General features: G+C 35.4%; 1 protein-coding gene across 1 annotated transcript in view; it reads right to left on the bottom strand.

Annotated features, from left to right (window-relative positions):
• RYR3 (ryanodine receptor 3) overlaps positions 1-18131 on the bottom strand; it is a 150306-nt gene that overhangs the window by 71997 nt on the left and 60178 nt on the right. The window contains exons 39-52 of the mRNA XM_059848220.1: positions 17372-17645; positions 15532-15646; positions 13671-13803; positions 12583-12686; positions 10301-10436; positions 9017-9197; positions 8453-8558; positions 7151-7271; positions 6384-6553; positions 5516-5736; positions 5079-5169; positions 3522-3662; positions 1652-1833; positions 649-727 (exon numbers count right to left, since the gene is read on the bottom strand). Of these exons, the coding sequence (XP_059704203.1) occupies positions 649-727; positions 1652-1833; positions 3522-3662; positions 5079-5169; positions 5516-5736; positions 6384-6553; positions 7151-7271; positions 8453-8558; positions 9017-9197; positions 10301-10436; positions 12583-12686; positions 13671-13803; positions 15532-15646; positions 17372-17645 (2054 nt within the window). The remainder of the gene's footprint in view (positions 1-648; positions 728-1651; positions 1834-3521; positions 3663-5078; positions 5170-5515; positions 5737-6383; positions 6554-7150; positions 7272-8452; positions 8559-9016; positions 9198-10300; positions 10437-12582; positions 12687-13670; positions 13804-15531; positions 15647-17371; positions 17646-18131) is intronic.

Consider the following 18131-nt stretch of genomic DNA (forward strand, 5'->3'; position numbering starts at 1 on the left):
TTATTTAATACAACTCTTCCATAAAATTGCTATTCATTTGTTATTAATTGTTATAATAAATTATTGAAGAATTCATTGTCTTGTAGCTTTCTAGAAATAATGAAACAGAAACACAACATAGCGACAGAGCATTTGGAAAATTATAGAGGAATTCAATACATAACAGGTTTCTTAAAGCTAAGAAGAAAGAAAATCTACAACTACTATCTGAAATAAAAAATTACATTAGGCTGTACTTTCTTAGACCATAGAGCTGCTGCAGTAAAACTGAATCTCTGACTCCCAGTCAAAAAGCACCACTACCTAAAGAGCTGTATATCCTTACCTAAAAATTTTTTTACAAACCCCAAAGAACAGCAAAAACCCACCAAACCCCCAGACAAAGAAAAAACCCCTGGAAACCCAGACCAGACTCTGTCTTTTTCAGTACCCTCAAGTCTCTCCTAATAAATTCTTTGAAAAAGTAACTAATTGCAATGCATTTTCCTAAGGAATAGGTTTCTTCCAAATATCCCAAAATAAATATGTAGACATCCATACGACCTGAACAAGGGCCTATCTGTTAAACTGTCCAGTTTCAATTTCAGTATTCACCCTAGTAATTATTTACTAGTCCTGGACAGTGGCCAGTCTTAAAATAACTCCTACCTTTTCAAAGGCCCATTTATCGTGGGAATGTTCAGCATACTTGCTTACAATATACTCCAGCTTCTCAGGAAGTACAAGGCTGTAAGTAAAGAGGGCTGTGGTCATTCAATCATAATTTACTGCAGTCTGACTTATGAAGAAAATGTCAGCAAAAGATTTCACCAATCAAAAATGCTTCACCTTCAAATAAAGGCAAAGCATTTGGCATGGCAATTCCCTGTTCTTTAAAAGGAATGCCACAAAAAAGGCATAGCTATAATGGCATTTGCAGAGAACCTTTAAGTGCATTAACAGTCACACTTTTTAGCAACTGAAATCGCAAAGAAACAAAAACCTTCACTGTAATCTACAGGTAAATTTGTTGCTAATTCTTAATAAAGAATACTATTAATGTGGATGTTTCACAATGCATAATGATGGAAAGAAAAGACTTTATTAGCAAGACTGAGCTATTGGTCCTCAGTTCTTGAATACAAGATCTGCATTTTAAAAGCAAAAAATTACTAGGAAAGACAAATCTCTAATCATCCTACATGATTTTGCCATATCATGTTTCTACAGATCAATTCTCAAAATTAAGTGAAGAATTTATAAAAGTTGGCCTACAGACCAATTGAATCACCAGACTTTTGTGATGTTGTACAAATTGTCATAAGCACGTACAAAATAATGACAGTTTCTAATTTATCTATCCCAAACATTTGAACTATTAGGCAATAGGGTACATAAATATAGGATTCACTATTTTCTCTGCAGACACAAGATGGAAATATTAAACACCTGTTCAAGGCTGAGAAGAATATGGTTTATGTCTGGCAAACAGGACAGATTTCAGTAAAGTATTTGGCAGAAGGAAGCAAAAATCCCTGCACTACTTCTGAAAGTGCTATACCACTAACATGTCAGTCACCAGCCAACTCTCCCTACAGAAGATAAAAATGTTAATAAGGAATAGTATAAAAATATTTAAAGGAAGGAAACCACTATGAATTACATGACTCACTTTGATGTGCTGACAGGTTTGGGATCAAAATTTCCTTCTGGATCCACTGAAGTCTGCTTTTCCAAAGTTGACATAATTCGTGTATCTAAATAATCAGGGGGCAAGGCACCAGCTATAGCACTTAGACAAGGCAAAGCCATTCGAAAGAGCTCTGGATCATACTTCTGCAGGAGAGATAGGAACTGGTTGGAAAACCCAATAGAAAAACATGCAGAATGTTAGTGAAATCCAAGCAGCCATAGCCATGTACAAGTATTAGAAAACGAACAGTAAGTCACATTTAAAATTCAAACATAAAGCAGAATTATTGTAGCACGACATGTATTTTCCATTATATCAACGTGATATGTTCTTAAAACTACTCAGATTGACATAAGAGTGTGCTGACACTTTGTATATGCATGCAACAGAGTTCAACTCAAGCTTTCTTTGGGCCATGAAGGCCTCTACAGGGAGGATCCAGGCTTGTTTCACTACTTACAGAGCATGATAATCTGTAAAACACTGCCTTAGTTCTCAAATTACTAATTCCTGCAGAATTAGCAGAAGCCACTGTCATTTAGCCTCTTTTTCACCCTGCACTGTTTCATTTTAAAATATGCTCATTAAGGGAAATTTTGATTTACTGTACCAAAGTAATTTCATTATTTTTAATAACATCAAACCTGTGAATAGCTTAGAACAAAAAAGAATAGTGGAAAATATGGTAGGTCAGCAGATCAGATTTACACAACTCTTCTTTCACCTGGCTTACTACCATTTACAGAAAAATAAAAATGTTATAGAGAGCCACCAGTACTGGCAGAAATACATCATGTTAATTTATCTGTCAAAATCTAAGATTCATTAATTGGAAACATATTATTACACCAGGCACTCTTGACACTCTGCATTTGTGAAAGCACTAAGAAAGGGGTAAATGTTACTAAAATTTTATACAAATAAAACTTAAAAAGCCATTTCAGAATAATGCAGAGACCATTTTTTATTCCATATTATAAATCAGAATGCCTAGAGGAGCAATCATCTAAATCTTTAGATTACAAAGAGAACATAAATTCAGTGAGACACAATGAATATGATTTTTATATTGTCCTAAAGCATAAATTTTGGGGCTAAATTTTGATCCCAAGCAAGCACAAAAAGTGTTTACTCAGGAAGACATTTCTCGTATCAGAAATGCAACTATTTTACTGAGAGAAAAACTGAGAAAGTTTAAAAGTCCCAATATCACATTTTGCAACAGAAAAATGGAAATGTGTTTATTTCATAGTATATTGCATCATATCTCTTCAGCTGGGCAATAGCTGGAAAACTAAAGAAATACAAATATATATTTGAAGACAGGCAATGTAAATTTATTCTGCATATACTGACAATTTGATAAACACGTACATATATTTATTAAAAATTAATTTTATGTCAGTAAAAGTAATTTGAAATGCTTAGCAGAGCCAAGATAGGAGAGCAGACAACACTGACATGTTAGTGCAGGGAGAACTAAACATTATGTGTGCGTGTGAGTATATATATATATATATATATATATATATATATATATATATAAGTATTATATATAAATATATATATATATACATACATATAGTATTGTAGTATTACATTAGTAATACTCATTAGTAGTGTAAAGCTTACAAGTATATCAACCAAAGATGTGAAATTTCATTGGCTTGGAGAGAGTCTTTCAAGATTCAGTATTCAATTTTTCAGTTCATTAAAAGCATTCATTGCTCTATCTCCCATATTAGATGAAACAACCATTAAAACAGGAACTTTCTCATCTTGGCACAGCAAATTATCCCTGTAATGCTTTTATATCCACCCATAATGTCATGTGAATTGCAGCCATTACCTTATGGGACAAGGAATCAAATATTCCCCAGAAAAGTTTTTCAGTTAAGTGTAACTCTTCTTCTGCTGCAATTCCATAGCTTCCCATTCCTGAAGGCAGACAGTAATATTTCCAGCACTGCTCATAGTGATTTGTCAGAAGCTAGATTTTCAAGAAATAAAAATGTTTGTGAAACATTGCTATTTAATAAAATAAAAAACTGTTATGCTAAACAGTTGCAGGAGTGGTATTTTTTGTGTCTCTGTCTTCATTGCCAATGGCTCAGAATAAAGGTTTTTTTTTTTTTTTTTTTCTTTTTCTTTTTGGAAGAGCAGCAGAGCCCATATTGTGAAAGTATAAAGCCTGTACTATCTCCAGCTCCTGCTGTGAGATTCTCAAAGATTACAGGGAGTAGCAAACTTTCAGAATTGTCACCATTTGAGTACAGACTAGCTCACAGGATAAAACCACAGACAATAAAATGGGTATAAGGCAGGACATGATAGGTTCTCTTGAGAAGTTTTATAAATTCAAATTGATTTAATGCCTGTCATTTGTAGTGGCTTTAGTGTTACTCAAAACACTGCAGAAGACACATGCAGTACACCCTCTTGGCTGTGACTGCTCAGGTCTGGGAAAGTTGACAGAAAAAACTATCATACAGGAAATCTGAACAGTTAAAGAGCTAGTATAGATAATTATCGGTGAACTTTCCTTGTAATTTCAAATTTCTACCAGTTTCTTCTGTAGAACTAAAAATTCTTATCCCGTGAAAATTTAAAAAATCTCATTTAGCATCAGACTAGAATCTTGGCATTTTATTTTTTATTGCAATTCTGTGTAAGAAAGGAAAATAATAGTTAAAAACCAGACCAAACACTCCCTCTACACCACACTTTTAATCAAAAATTAATGATGCTCCAGAATATGTTTGTGAATATGGCAGCTCTGCTTTAGATATGATAAAATTTCAATTATTTCACAAAAAGATGCAGACCTTAGATCAGGCTGTTTTATCCCCCAAAAAAGTGAAACAAACCTGACAGAATAGTTCTAAATATGATTCATTTATCATCTAACAATTGTAATTCTGTTTTTACAGAACAAAAGAAAAAAGAAAACAAAAGAAAAACTAGATAAAACTTCAGTCACAGATTACTCAAAATAAAAGGTGAATTTTCTTTCCTGCATCCTGTCTCTTAGATTTCACTCAAAATTCATTCCTGGACCATGCATTCCACCAAGAGCTATTTTAGTTCATATAGCAGAAGAAGAAATCTCAAGATAACACTGACATTTAAATTGATATATTGAAATACTCTTGCTGAAGCAACAGGAAAGTCAACAGTTCACTATACAAAATATCATGATCACCTTACTCTTTACATTAGGCACGATTTCAAAAATTTTGCAAACATTACATTTAATTTGAAAGACTACAAAACAGATAACATTATTTTCAATTCAGAAGTAATTTTACATTGCTTTATCCTTCCCATTCTGTTTTTAAAAAGAAGGCAACAACATTTTCTTTTGAAATTTTATACTGTATGCATGCACAGAAAATAAAGTATTTACCTTGAGAGGCATTTTACAGTATTCATTGAGCAGGGGCACATCAAAAACCAGCCTTCTCAAGAGCTGTTGTAGCATAGAGGGACGCAAATGGCTGTAATTTTCAAAAATAGATGTTATCAGCAAAATTCATGCAGTTCAATGGAAATGAAATAAAAATTGAAGTCAATTTACATATTGGGAGGCAAAACATTCATTAGAAGTATTTTGAAAAAGCAGTACTAGGTGCTTAAGGAATCTCACTATCCAAGGACATAGCTCAGAAATTGTGCTGCCTCTGAACCCTCTTATGTGAACAGTCAAATCTACATTTCAGTTCCTGAGAAAACACTGGTCATTTATTTTACATAAGAATCAAATTGTACGTCAGGCAAAGGAAGAAGCTGCTAAAATACCTATCCTGCACAAAGGAATTGTTTGTACACAGGTATCATACGTACTGGCAGATAGCAAGCAGGCATTCCTCAATAGCATCTCTTTGAGCCTTTGTGAGGGACCGTCCCTTGGATAACCTATATATTGTGTGAAGCGTGGAGTCCACCAGAGAGGCATGATGCTCTGTTCCAGAAAAGAGGGGAGCACATCTCTTGAGCAGTGGAAACACAGCTGAGCAAATGTATCTGTTTAGTGCGAGAGCTGCCTCCGTGGTGCTTAGAGAAACCTGTATGAAGGAGTAAATGAGCTCTAGTGTCACACTGGATAAAGGTCACTAAATATGAACAATGTAATAGTCCTTAAGTCTCCTGAGGGGCTGGGTGCAAATGATGTTTCCAGTATAATGTTTGTATAATATATGTTTCCAGATGTTTCCAGGACTAAAGTAATTTCTTTTTCAATTGGAGAAAATTCAAGCCATCCATTTATGTTCCATCTCTTGCACCCCTGCACCCTGAACAAATAGTAGCAGAAAAGAATATGTAGCCTCTAGCTTGAAACAGATTAGAAAACCCCACTAAGCTTTAAATAACACTTAGAATCTCAATTTCTTCCTGGATTTTCAGCGCAATTATTGTAAACAAAAATGAAATAAAAGCAATCATTAGGCCTGTTGCAGTATACTCAAAGTACTTATTGAATTACTGTGCAACCTGTATCAAAAGATTTTAAACTACTTTTACACTTCATACACTGAATGCTTAAATCAGACCTGCACTGTAAATTAATAGTGAATTAATATTCATTTTGTTTTATAGTGAGCCTACAATGCCTTTTTCTAAAGGCTGTTTTGACCTGAAATTCCAGTTTTCTTACACTTACAAAGCCACTATTTCCAGCCATTTTGCCTAAACTCAATAGTGAAATACGTACTGTATCCAAAGAGGCAGAAGCTCTTAAATCTGGTAAAAATCCAACTTCCAGTAGGTGAAGGAGGAAGCTTTGGTCCTTAATACCATAGACACGGTCCAAGAACAGTACCATGGGTGCTTTATGATCAGGACAGAAACTGGCAGACATGTCTGGCTCATTTACTGTGCCATCTACACAAACACACAATGCACTTTTTAGTAGTAGATAACTGATGAAACAAAAAACCACCAAGGCAATGAAACACATCACAATTACATTTAATAGGTTAAATCACTTGCTCAAAGAAAACTACATTCTTCCTCAGTTTTGTTCTATGCTGAAAAAGACTCATTTAGAACAGAAAGATTTTATTCTTTAGAAACCCCTATTATTTTGCAATTTAATTATCTTTCACTCTTAAATGAAAGCTTAGAAATTAATGGTAAAATATTCTACAGATGACTGGATAATGTGGAAATACAAAGGGACTGAGCCCAAGCTTAAATATTTTACCTAAGGAGTTAGTGGCTCTAAAGCCACTGCTGGAAACCAAGTATTGGCCCACTGGTGTGATCCTTTAAAGTATTTCTTACTTTCCTACATTCTTTGCTCTACAGGAGCAAATATCTGTGCCACTGGAGCAGCTCTAATAGATGCAGATCTAATTAAAATTTGAACAGTTCTCTGCTTACATTTAACTAATAAAACTGCTCTATTTTTTATCTGAGGGCAAATGTGGCAAAAGACTTATAAAAAAATAAATGGTCTAACAGAAGTATTGAAGTTACCTTTGTTAACTGTGGACAACTTTAGTGGTATACTTATAATCCCCACCAAATCTTCAGTTGGAACTAGGGATCGAAGAATCGACCTGATTCGAATAGCTTCCCCTTTTCCACTTTGAATAAGCTGTTAGAAAAATTTATCAGTTAAGAAATTTAGTATTGCGAGACATGAGAAAGTTTTCCTCAAAATTTTTGTATTAATATGATTTTTTTTTTCAAACACTGGAATAAAATGTACAGAAATTCAATTTATCCAAAAATTAATGAAGTTGCCAAATTCAACTGTTCCTACATTTGTATCTGGTCTTATTTTTATATAAATGATTTTACAATATTATAAATTCCCAATAAGGCAAAAACCTCACATTGGTAAGATTCCTAAATCAACCAGTTATGGTGATAAAACCAAAACATATGAAATGTCCATGTTACCTAGAGAATCCATGGTGCCAAGTTTTGAGCTTGCTTTTCTACACTACAAATGGATGCCGACCTGTGTGATGTGTCCATGCATTTTTCTATCATTTTTATGCTTAAAAGTCTTAAAAAGGCATTTGCAACAATGAGGTGAGCAATTCCTTTCAACTTCTAGCAGAAATTAGTATTCATAACCTGTGTCTGAAAATCCCTACCAGTAATTTTCATAACATGAAACTGCTGTGTCTGGCAATAGAGAGCCACATATAGCTAATAAACTTAACAGCTTTTCTGAGTGTTAGTAGGGAGGCTGCAAGCCAAACTTCTTACTCTTATTGTATTGAGATAAATAGAGGGTTTTAAGCTACTAAAGAATTTTAAGCTCCAACAAGCAAGTCAGTCTAATTAAAAGCAAGTCTTGCACGTGGCTGTTATAGGCATTACGGTTGAAATAGTTATTTTACATATTTTTCCATGTATTCACAAGGTGTGGGCACCATATTTCATCATTGCACACAAAAAGCAGCCCTCTATCACATTCTTATAAAAATTATTCTATGGCTTTCTAGAGAATAATAAAGAGTCAGTTTTGGAAGTTATTATAGTGGTCACTTAATTGTGCAACACTAGTAGTTCATATTTGCTTTGATTTCATAGTCATGTAAAAATTACCAAAATTTTAGATAAATAAAATACATAAAGGAATCAAAAGATCATCGTTCTTTATAAACAGCTTGCAGCTTTTATCTACTTAGATACAGCAAGAAACCATAAAGTCTTCCTTTTGAAGGGAAGAAGGCTTTGAATAGAGAAAGGTTTCGTGAGACATGTACAATTATGTTTACAAATCTCCTTGCATTTTCTGAGCAAGTGGTAGAATGAACTTACATGCATTTCTGGTGCACAGCGTCCAAGTAAATCTATGAGAGCTGAGTAAAATGACATGATTGCATTTCCCATGTGCACAGTCTCCTCTTCCTCTTCCTCCTCATCACTAAAAAGTTAAAAATAACAGTGAGAATTTTTGCTATTATACATTTTATAGCTTTTCTCTGGAGCTAGAGACATGATCCAGAGACTATTCACCAGACATACTCATCCCTTTGGCTCCAGACTAAAGGGTTTTTGTCCCTAGGGTAAGCATGCAGGCTAACAGTAATAGCTAACTTCACATGAGCCTTCCACCTTCCGCTTTTACTTTAGCTTAACTTTAGCTTCATTCCACAGCAGTCATTTCATTTGTTTTGTCCTTTGGGCTTTTTCTCTCTGTAACTTGTATTCCACTTTTATCTAGCTAATGCTTTATGAATGCCATATGACAACTGCTTGTGGATGTGAATCTCTAATTCTCCCTGTTTGTCTAATGCCTTACACAACAGGGTCTATTATGCAAGCATGATTGAACCAGCTATTAAATTGTCATTTGCCAAAGCAGCATTCACATATACTTACCCTTCTCTTTTATATGCCTGGGAAGGAAGGTCACGACTAGGATTCTCTGAGATCCTGATAGCTTCCTGCATAGCAGCCAGCAAACCATTTCCTCCTTCTCCCCTAAGGTCTGGCCCGAAGCACTCTGGCCGTCGAATGAGGAGCTTGACAACAACACTTGCATTTTCCTCAACACTTTCACCTGAGGACCAAAAAGCACCACACATATTTTCTTCTGAAAGGTACTCTTAAGTCAGAAGAAAACTGCATTTTCGCCTAATTGTTGCAAAATATAAATCAAGTCCTCATCCTAAGGCACCAGAGCTGAGATTTCCTTGCAGCCCATGGTGCAGACCATGGTGAGGCAGCTGTGCCCCTGCAGCCTGTGGAGGCCCGCAGGAATGCAGGGATCCACCTGCAGCCTGCAGGAATGCAGAGATCTACCTGCAGCCCATGGAGGCCCACAGGGATGCAGGGATCCACCTGCAGCCCATGGAGGCCCACAGGGATGGAGAGATCCACCTGCAGCTCATGGAGGCCCACAGGGATGCAGGGATCCACCTGCAGCCCATGGAGGATCCACCTGCAGCCCATGGAGGCCCACAGGGATGCAGGGATCCACCTGCAGCCCATGGAGGAGACCCCATGGAGGAGACCTGCACTGCAGCAGGGGATGCCTGAGAGGAGGCTGTGAACCCGTGGGAGACCTGTGCTGGAGCAGGCTCCTGGCAGAGTCACCTGCAGACCTGTGGAGAGTGGGGCCCACACTGGAGCAGGTTTCCTGGTAGGACTTGTGGGGAGTTCACACTGGAGCAGCCTGTCCTGGAAGGACTGCACCCCATGGAAAAGTGCCCCACATTGCAGCAGTTTGTGGAGAATTTTTGCCCATGGGATGGACTCACATTGGAGAAGGTTGTGGAGGATTGTCTTCCATGGGAGGGACCACATGCTAGAGCACAGGAAAGACATTTTTCCCAGAGAAGTGCCAAGAATATATTGATATAACCCCTATTCCTGGTCTTCCTGTGCCAAGGAATTCCTAACACAATTTGCTACCGTGGCTACAGGTTAAACTACTCAGTTATGTGATATGCAAAAAAAAAAAAAAAAAAAACCAAAAAAAAAACCAGCTAACTATGAAGATTAAAAATAAATTACAATAATAAGCATACACCAATAGTGTTGTGTTTGTAATGAGGAGAGCCTGCATTAATGTCTCTTCAGATTTAACATATTTTGATGGTTAGGAAATTGATTCAAAGGAAACCTTTTGATGGAATCTGGATGTCAAGACCTTAGACTTACTGTTAGCAAAAACTGCAAATCTCAAGAATGACAGGTAACGTTCACCCTCTATTGGGTTCCATCCAATGTCTGGATATCCTTTAGCCAGCAACACTGGACAGCTCTGCAGGCCACAACCCGCCAGGTAGGTGACAACCTGCAATACAGAAGTAATAATTTATTCATATGTTTCTAAAAATAGCTATAAACCAGAATGAGAACAGTATTTTTTTTTCAAGATTTTTTTATATTCTGGGCAATTAACCTGCGAATCTACCAACATAGCTCAGTATTTTATCAATCATAGGGGTTTTTTTAATGAAAAAAGGCTAGCACTCTTTGTTTCTGAAGTTACCTAATTATATGATGACATAAAAATACAACAACGTGAACAAATGTGGAATGTGAAAAATAGAATAAAATCTTGTATAATCTAGATGCTTTTGACAGTACATACATGACAACTAAAATACTGAACAGCTTTAAAATCAGATCAATAACAATGTATGCTACAATAGCAAAATAAAGATTGCATCAAAATTTTATATTGTGCAATTCTAACTTTAATGGATGTGAAACCCATCACAATTTTTCAGAAGAATGATAAATATAAATGAACAGTTTTTAGAGTCTGAAACCAGAAAGACTAAAAAATTTTGGTAATACAGAAATTTCTAACACAACGTTTCTTATCAAGAAGAGTATCTTTAACTAAGGGAAATCTTTGAGAAATTATGATGAATTTCTTTAATTTGCAGATGTCTGTGCATTTCAAATAAAATAAAAAAATCATATGGTTGTGCAATGGACAACACATGAGCATGGTTATAGCACTTTGAAAGGGTAATGACCATGAAGAATCTTCTGTGAACTTGTAAAAAAAGGAACAAATTATAATTTCTTAAAATGGCAGGCAGCCAAAATAGATGGCAAAAGGGAGATAGATTAAGAGATTATATTTAGTCATTATCCAATGTCTTAATAGGGAAAAAGTTATGAATTTAGGAAGAATATGTCAGCTGATCCAGTATACAAATTGCCTCCAAAAGGCTGCAAGAGTGGAAAAATGGGTTGATGTGGAAAAGTTGCTTATTGCAGTACGAAGTAAGGAAGTTACTCAGAGCTCTCTGAGGAAAAAGTATATAATTCCTAACAGGACTTGATAGTTTTCAAGCATTAATTCAGAAGATATAAGTGAATACATACTGGTGTTCCAGTCACTAGTGTTGTATCCCAAGGATTGATATCTATACCAATCAGTTTTTTTTACTGACAGGGCAGAGTGCACTCAGCAATTTTGCAGGTGATAGAGAATTGCTAATTCTTCTCAAGAGCATTGCCTGGTAAGTGTATTGCTGTGCTGTCTCACACCCCTTCCATTCATATTCTTGCCTGTCTTCCCCCAGCTATCACTGTAACATGCCCATTTATTTCAATTTCACAACTTTTCCTCTCCCACACCACGTACTAATCACAAACAGTCCCACAAGTTCCACTGTCATCTCAGGATCCTGTCATCCTGCACAGAGATTTTCCCTGTGCTAAGCCATCATTTAGGTGTTTAACTACTCTCTCCATTTATATTAAACCCTGCTTTCTGTTTTCAGCACTCCAATGCTCTGCTAGCATGTCTAACTTCCTTTACCTGCTTTCCTCCTCTTCTGACTGTGCAATTTCATCTCTAAATCTGTTTTCCTCCTATGATATACAAATAATCTTCATGCCATTCTTTACATTTCAACATATTTTCCAGCTCATCCTGCCTCTTCTCACATTCCCCTTTATTCCTAACCATTACCAATGACTTGAATTCTGGATTCAGTCTCCCTTTGACCCTGCCCTTAAAATCTTGTTTCACCTTTCATCTTGAAATACCTGTCCTTCCATTCTCTTAGTTCTAACCTCCATGCCCAAACATCTCTATGATTTAAGCCAAAAGACCTGTGCCCTTTTCTTAACATTCTCCTCTTAATTCTCAATTTTTTCCTCCCCAGAAAACATTTCTTGATATTCCTGTTTCATGTCATTTTTTCTTGTCATCCTTTCTACATGATAACAATAGTGAAAGGATGCAGAGGATAGAAATAAATCTCTTTTGTTCTGACTCCCAATAAGCACAAGGCAAAATCAGGGAAAATACTGCTCAGCCAACCTTACCTTGAAACAACACGTAACTAGAGTGGGTATTTTTGAGGACAACATATTCAAAAAACTACTATGATCAAGGATCAAGCTTGCCCTTTTAAACCCTTTCAGCCCAAGTACAGCACTTAATAAATGGGTAAATAGGTGAGAGTGGCCACCTTATCAAGATCTGGCTCCTCCAATGCAAGTGCAAGCTCGTTGTTGTCCATCACAGAGGCTGCTGCCACATCGAGTGGTGTCGAACCCCTCATTGAAGGAAATGCTGCAGAAAAAAGTTAATGATTAAAGGGAGTTTGCAGTAATCGCATTCACGCAGCAGAGGGCAGCAATCGCGCTGGAATCTAGAACACAAATGTATTCATAGAACATTTTAGGGCAGTTCTTCATCCAAGAACACAGTCAACTGTTTTTAATAATGTAGAAATGGTGAAATTTTTTTCTGGCTTCACATCCATATCTGTAAGCATACTCACACACAGTGGTTTTAAATACACATTAAAAAAAATCAGTATTAACAATATAGCAAATTGGAGGAATACTATTTCCTTACGAGATCAACATGTTAACGACATAATTCTGCACAGCCTTATCAAGTCAAGATTTTAAAAGATGCCTATCTTTAGCAAAAAGAGACATTTCGAGCTTCAATAACCTGTTTTCTTTCTTTATTTTCCAATTTTCTGTGTTTTTTATGGCCAAATGCACGGATGAACAGCTAAATCACTGCGAAATCACTAGCTGTCTTGCCTTGACATATCTTATTATTATAGCCATCTATCTAATAGATAGATGGTAATAAATTTTTCCTTGTGTTATAAAATCTAATGCAAATGCATTAAAAAACATTGTCAGTGTTCAAAAGAAAAATATGAAATTCATTTCAGTAGCCTAAACTGTACGGGCAAGGAAATTTAAACCAGATGAAACAGGCAAGCACCATAAGGAGTCAATTTAATCTTAGATTTCAAACCACAACTATTTTGAACAGAAAATGTCAAACCATGTGTTGAATACTAATTTTTTTCAATGTGTTTTGAAACAGAGATTCAGACTATTCTGTTCCTAATACAATTCATAGACACATTAGCACAAAGCAGAAGTGGAAAAAAAAAGGAAAAAATAATTAAAGGCTAAACCACAAGGTGGATTAAGCATGTTTCAGCGTGCTATACAAATTAGACACCAGTCTTGTGATATCACAGTTGCTCCTACTCTTGCTTTTAGGTGTTGCAGCTACATGGCATACCCAGTCCAACACTGCTGTTTTCCAGTAAGTAGCTGAGATGCTCAAACATGGCCTTTTGGTTTTGCCGGCTAATGCGACAGAAGTAGCACAGGAACCGACAGCAGCTTGCCACCATCTTCGGAAAAGCGATCTGCTGAAGAGGAACGTTGACAAAGCAGTGAAATATGTTAATTACCAATCTGTTCCAGCTCTTCTTCCTGCACTCCTCACAAGGAAAGTATAGCGAAGTTACCAAGGTGATAAGCAACTGACAGTTACTTTGGTTCTAACTTAGGAAGGGACCCACATTTCCTTTTAACTTTCACATTCTTTAGGCCATTAAAGTGTTGAAAAATCATTTTTCAGAGAACTATAGATGACATACCAGTTTGAACTGACAAGTTTTAACATTCCCATCATTCCTTCAGAGACAGTATATTTCTCAATACAGCCCCATAATTAACCATTTATTCCAAGAAGCTGGAGATCTAGCTTAAACAATCTGCTGCCACAACCTAGAAAAATGCCCAATCCCTAAAGCCATGGACTACATTTCATGATTGCTCATTCCATCTCTTGAAGCTACAACATTGAACAGAAAGAAATATCTATGAGGTACCTACTGTCTACATACAATTCATAAAGACAGAGACATAAAATAGGTTGTTTTGGGTGGCCAAGCCATTTAATGACAAAACATCAGGTTACTTAGCAGTTTTCTAAGTCTGCATTTCCTTTGAAGGATATCATGGTAATTTCTGTTAGGTATTTTTGTAGATCTGCATTATTAAAATTTTCTAGGAAAACATTTTTAATAAAATTAGAAGGCATTGGGGGTTGTCATTATTTTGGGTTTCAGGGGTTTTTTATCAACTTTGGCTCTATGTACAAGTTATAGCAAAACCAGGGTGTTGTAGTACCTATAAATTAGCAAAGTAATAATAATTTTATAATTAATTGTAACTTGCCTTGAAATGCAACAGAAATAGTAAAACTTGTATGTGAATACTTTGTAAAACTGCAATGGTATAGGCAGATTCAATGTATAAGCATTTAAGAGAATTATTGATTAAAGAGGCAAGGAGTGGTGCAGCTGCTCATAGAAGCCATTCCAGTTATGAAAAATGGAAAGACAAAGAAAAGATAAGCAAAAGGTAGAATATGGGGCTGAAAATTGTTCCAATACATCAGAAAAATGAGTGGCCAGGTGAAAGGATATTAGATAAGGAACACTGGGATCAGAGGAGGCATCTGTTTTTGGGATGGAGGCAACAGGATAAAAACATGAGGCATGAGCAAAAAGAAGAAAGAAAATATGTGCACTTCACTTCTCACTTTCTTCAGGAGTGAAGATTTTCAGTTAGGCATCTCAAAATTTATGCCACTCTGCCTTTAAAATAACATGTATAAATATATTCCAACATGACACAGAGAAAAGGGAGAACACAGCACAGCAAGAAAAATTTTGCTCAATTCAAGTACATGAATTTGAGCATTAAATTATAAACTGGGTTTAGTCTCTTATTATAATTTATTGGTAGTAACACTTCATTTAAGATGAAGAGGTAAATTTTCCTACCAGAGCTACTCTTCCAATAAATGCAGTTAAAGTATATATTTAATAACAAAACATTTTACTATCCTATTAAAAGAAAAATGAAACACTTAAAATACCTCAGGTTTTAAAAATCAAGGCTTGGCTACTGGGCTTCTCCCTCTAGTAAAATAAAAAAATTCTACTTTTTTCATTAATGAATACTTTAATTGGGATGAGCAAAATCTAGTTTACGTGGGATATATATTTTTTCACTTTTTAAACATCCTAATATATTTTTGGGAAGGTTAAAAATGCAAAATACATAAAAAATTGTGGTGAAATTACCTGAGATTTATCTCCACCAAGCACATTTACCATCACATCCATTACAGTCTCATGCATGCCCAAGACTCTCATTAAGTTGGGATGCTGATAAAACACCTTGTTGTTCATTATATCCCTAAAATGGAAGAAAAGACAATTTGCTTTTAAGAAACCCCAAATTAATTTAAGTCGAAGCATTGAGATTTCAGAAGTATGCATTCATTGTATTAACATAATTTAAAATTCTTAGAATTCAGCATAATACAAAAGCATCTGCGAACAAAATGTTTCACATTTCAATATGTTGTCATTCCTCTAATGCTTGTAGATTCTTCATAAGAAGAATATTAACCTCAAAATTATTTTGAGATGGCAATTCTTCATCTCTAAATGGCTCCTACCATCTGTTCTGTTTAAATTTAAAGAAAAAAAAATCTGTGATGATCTAAGTGGAAAAGAATATGTTTTGTTAGGTTTTAAGTTGAGAACAGAGATCAAGAAAAAATCTAATCAATCATATTTCTGCAGTAACCTCTTAATTAATTTCCTCAGTTCATAAAGTAAAGACAATAAATAGACTTAGTATTTAAGGTAATCTATTATATGTATTTCATCACTATTTTCAAATTCTGTCAGAAGTGCCATACAGGTCCATTATGAAGGACTATTTTAACTTTTTCACTCTGCCCACCATTCTCTCAACATTTTCTAGAATCTTCTGCATTGGTTTCATAATCCAGAAGACAATTTATGTGTTTCAAAATAGTCCAGGGACTAGATTTCAACAGAATTCCAGAGATTTCTAACATTTTAGGACAACCTTTTAAAAACACATGGCAAATCACAAGCATCATTCCTGCTTTAAAGAAATACAGAAAACTGAGAATGGATGAGTCTCAATACAGCATCTCTTGGAAGGTCCTTATATCCATACCATGTTTAGGCGAAATTTATCCTTGTTCTCATATAATTCTCAGCAAATTTACAAACTCAGCATCAAGGACAAATTGGGTAATACTGTTGCACACTGCCTAATGAGTAATTTCTATGAATAGATCAATTCAAATGAAGAGATTAGTCTTTGCAATTTATACAAAAACAGTATAATTTTTACATTGAAATAGTAAAAATAATGGAACTTTCTTATAACTGTTGTAAAGGAGAGAATTTTTTTAATATTTCTGAAGAAAGACAAATAAATATAGATCTCAGGTAGCAATACTATAATTTTCTCTCTAAATGCACCATTTTAATTGAAATAGTTTACTTTCTGTGTTCTTTTTTCCTTTCACCATTAAATGGCCCAACCAGCATTTAGACATACAAAAGGAATAACAAAAATACAAGAATACACCACAATACCACTGCTCAACAGAAGTAATTTTATAGCAAAGATGCAGAAAATATTCTCAAATCATCTGGTGCTATATAAAGGAAATATCTTCTGAATTTTCAGTTGAAAAGACACCAGCAAGTTTATCCACTCATACATGAAATATAAAATGGGATTTAAGTTTGGGAAAAATGCAATAAAGGTAGACAGCAGCAAAAATTTTAGTGATCTTTTTCTCCAGAGCTGCTAAAACATGTACTGTGATTAAGGTTTAAGCATCAAGCTTAACTGTAATAAAAGGAGTCTGTTCTCTTTAGATAATTTCTTCATTCACAGAAACTTTGACCCTTTGATACTGTTAGAGAGATAGTTGGAGCCACCTTGGAAATATATGTGGAAGTGTAAATCACTGATACATATTTACACTTCAGTGCAACATTAATTTTTTAGGAACAAAAATTACAGGATTTACTAAGATAACAAAAAGCTTCACACTAACTTAAAACCAAAATTCCATTGATTCCATACCCTAATCCATTAATCATTAGCAATTCCTCCTCTTTTCCCATCCTCACACTGAGAAGTGAGCGGATCTGGCCCAGTGCTGCAAGCAGATTGATGGTGTCCTTGACAGAGGCAGCACTGATGGTGTACGCTTTCCGCAGGGCTTGCAGGAGCTCCCCAATGCTGTCATACTGCCTGCGAAGGAGGCTGTACATGATCCGAACTAATTCAGGATCTTGGATCTGATCTTCCTGGGACCAGCGCACCATTGTCTGCGATATGAGTTCTTTCAGTGTAGCTGAAAGGAAAATTCATTAAATGTTACTAGCTCTTCCAACAGAAAACATCAAAAACATGTATTATGCTGAAATAGGTTACAGGAGACAACAAAGAGGTTGTAAAAAGCTACAAACAGACTGAAAAGGGTTTTCAGATCTTTCAAGATAAATGTAATGTTCTTGAGAGATAGAAAACAATAAAATCTACTTAGGGTTCAAGTCCATACCAGCACTGTTGACAATGAAAATCGTTAAGTTGACCATGATTTTGAGAATCATCATTGTAAATTAAATGTTGCATTTCGGCTTTTAATTTGTTCCTTATTTCTAGATCAAGTCACTGTCACCTAGTAATGCACTTTCTAAAAACATTGTATTGTTTGGAACTACAGAATAAAAATTGCTTGATGCACCGTGTATTGTAGACATTGCAAATTCAGTGATGCTGAAAACAGTTTTGCTGAACCCAAAGTTTAGGGAATTTACCTGAAAACTAGACACATGTT

Source organism: Haemorhous mexicanus, chromosome 6, assembly GCF_027477595.1.
Source record: "Haemorhous mexicanus isolate bHaeMex1 chromosome 6, bHaeMex1.pri, whole genome shotgun sequence".
NCBI lineage: Eukaryota > Metazoa > Chordata > Aves > Passeriformes > Fringillidae > Haemorhous > Haemorhous mexicanus.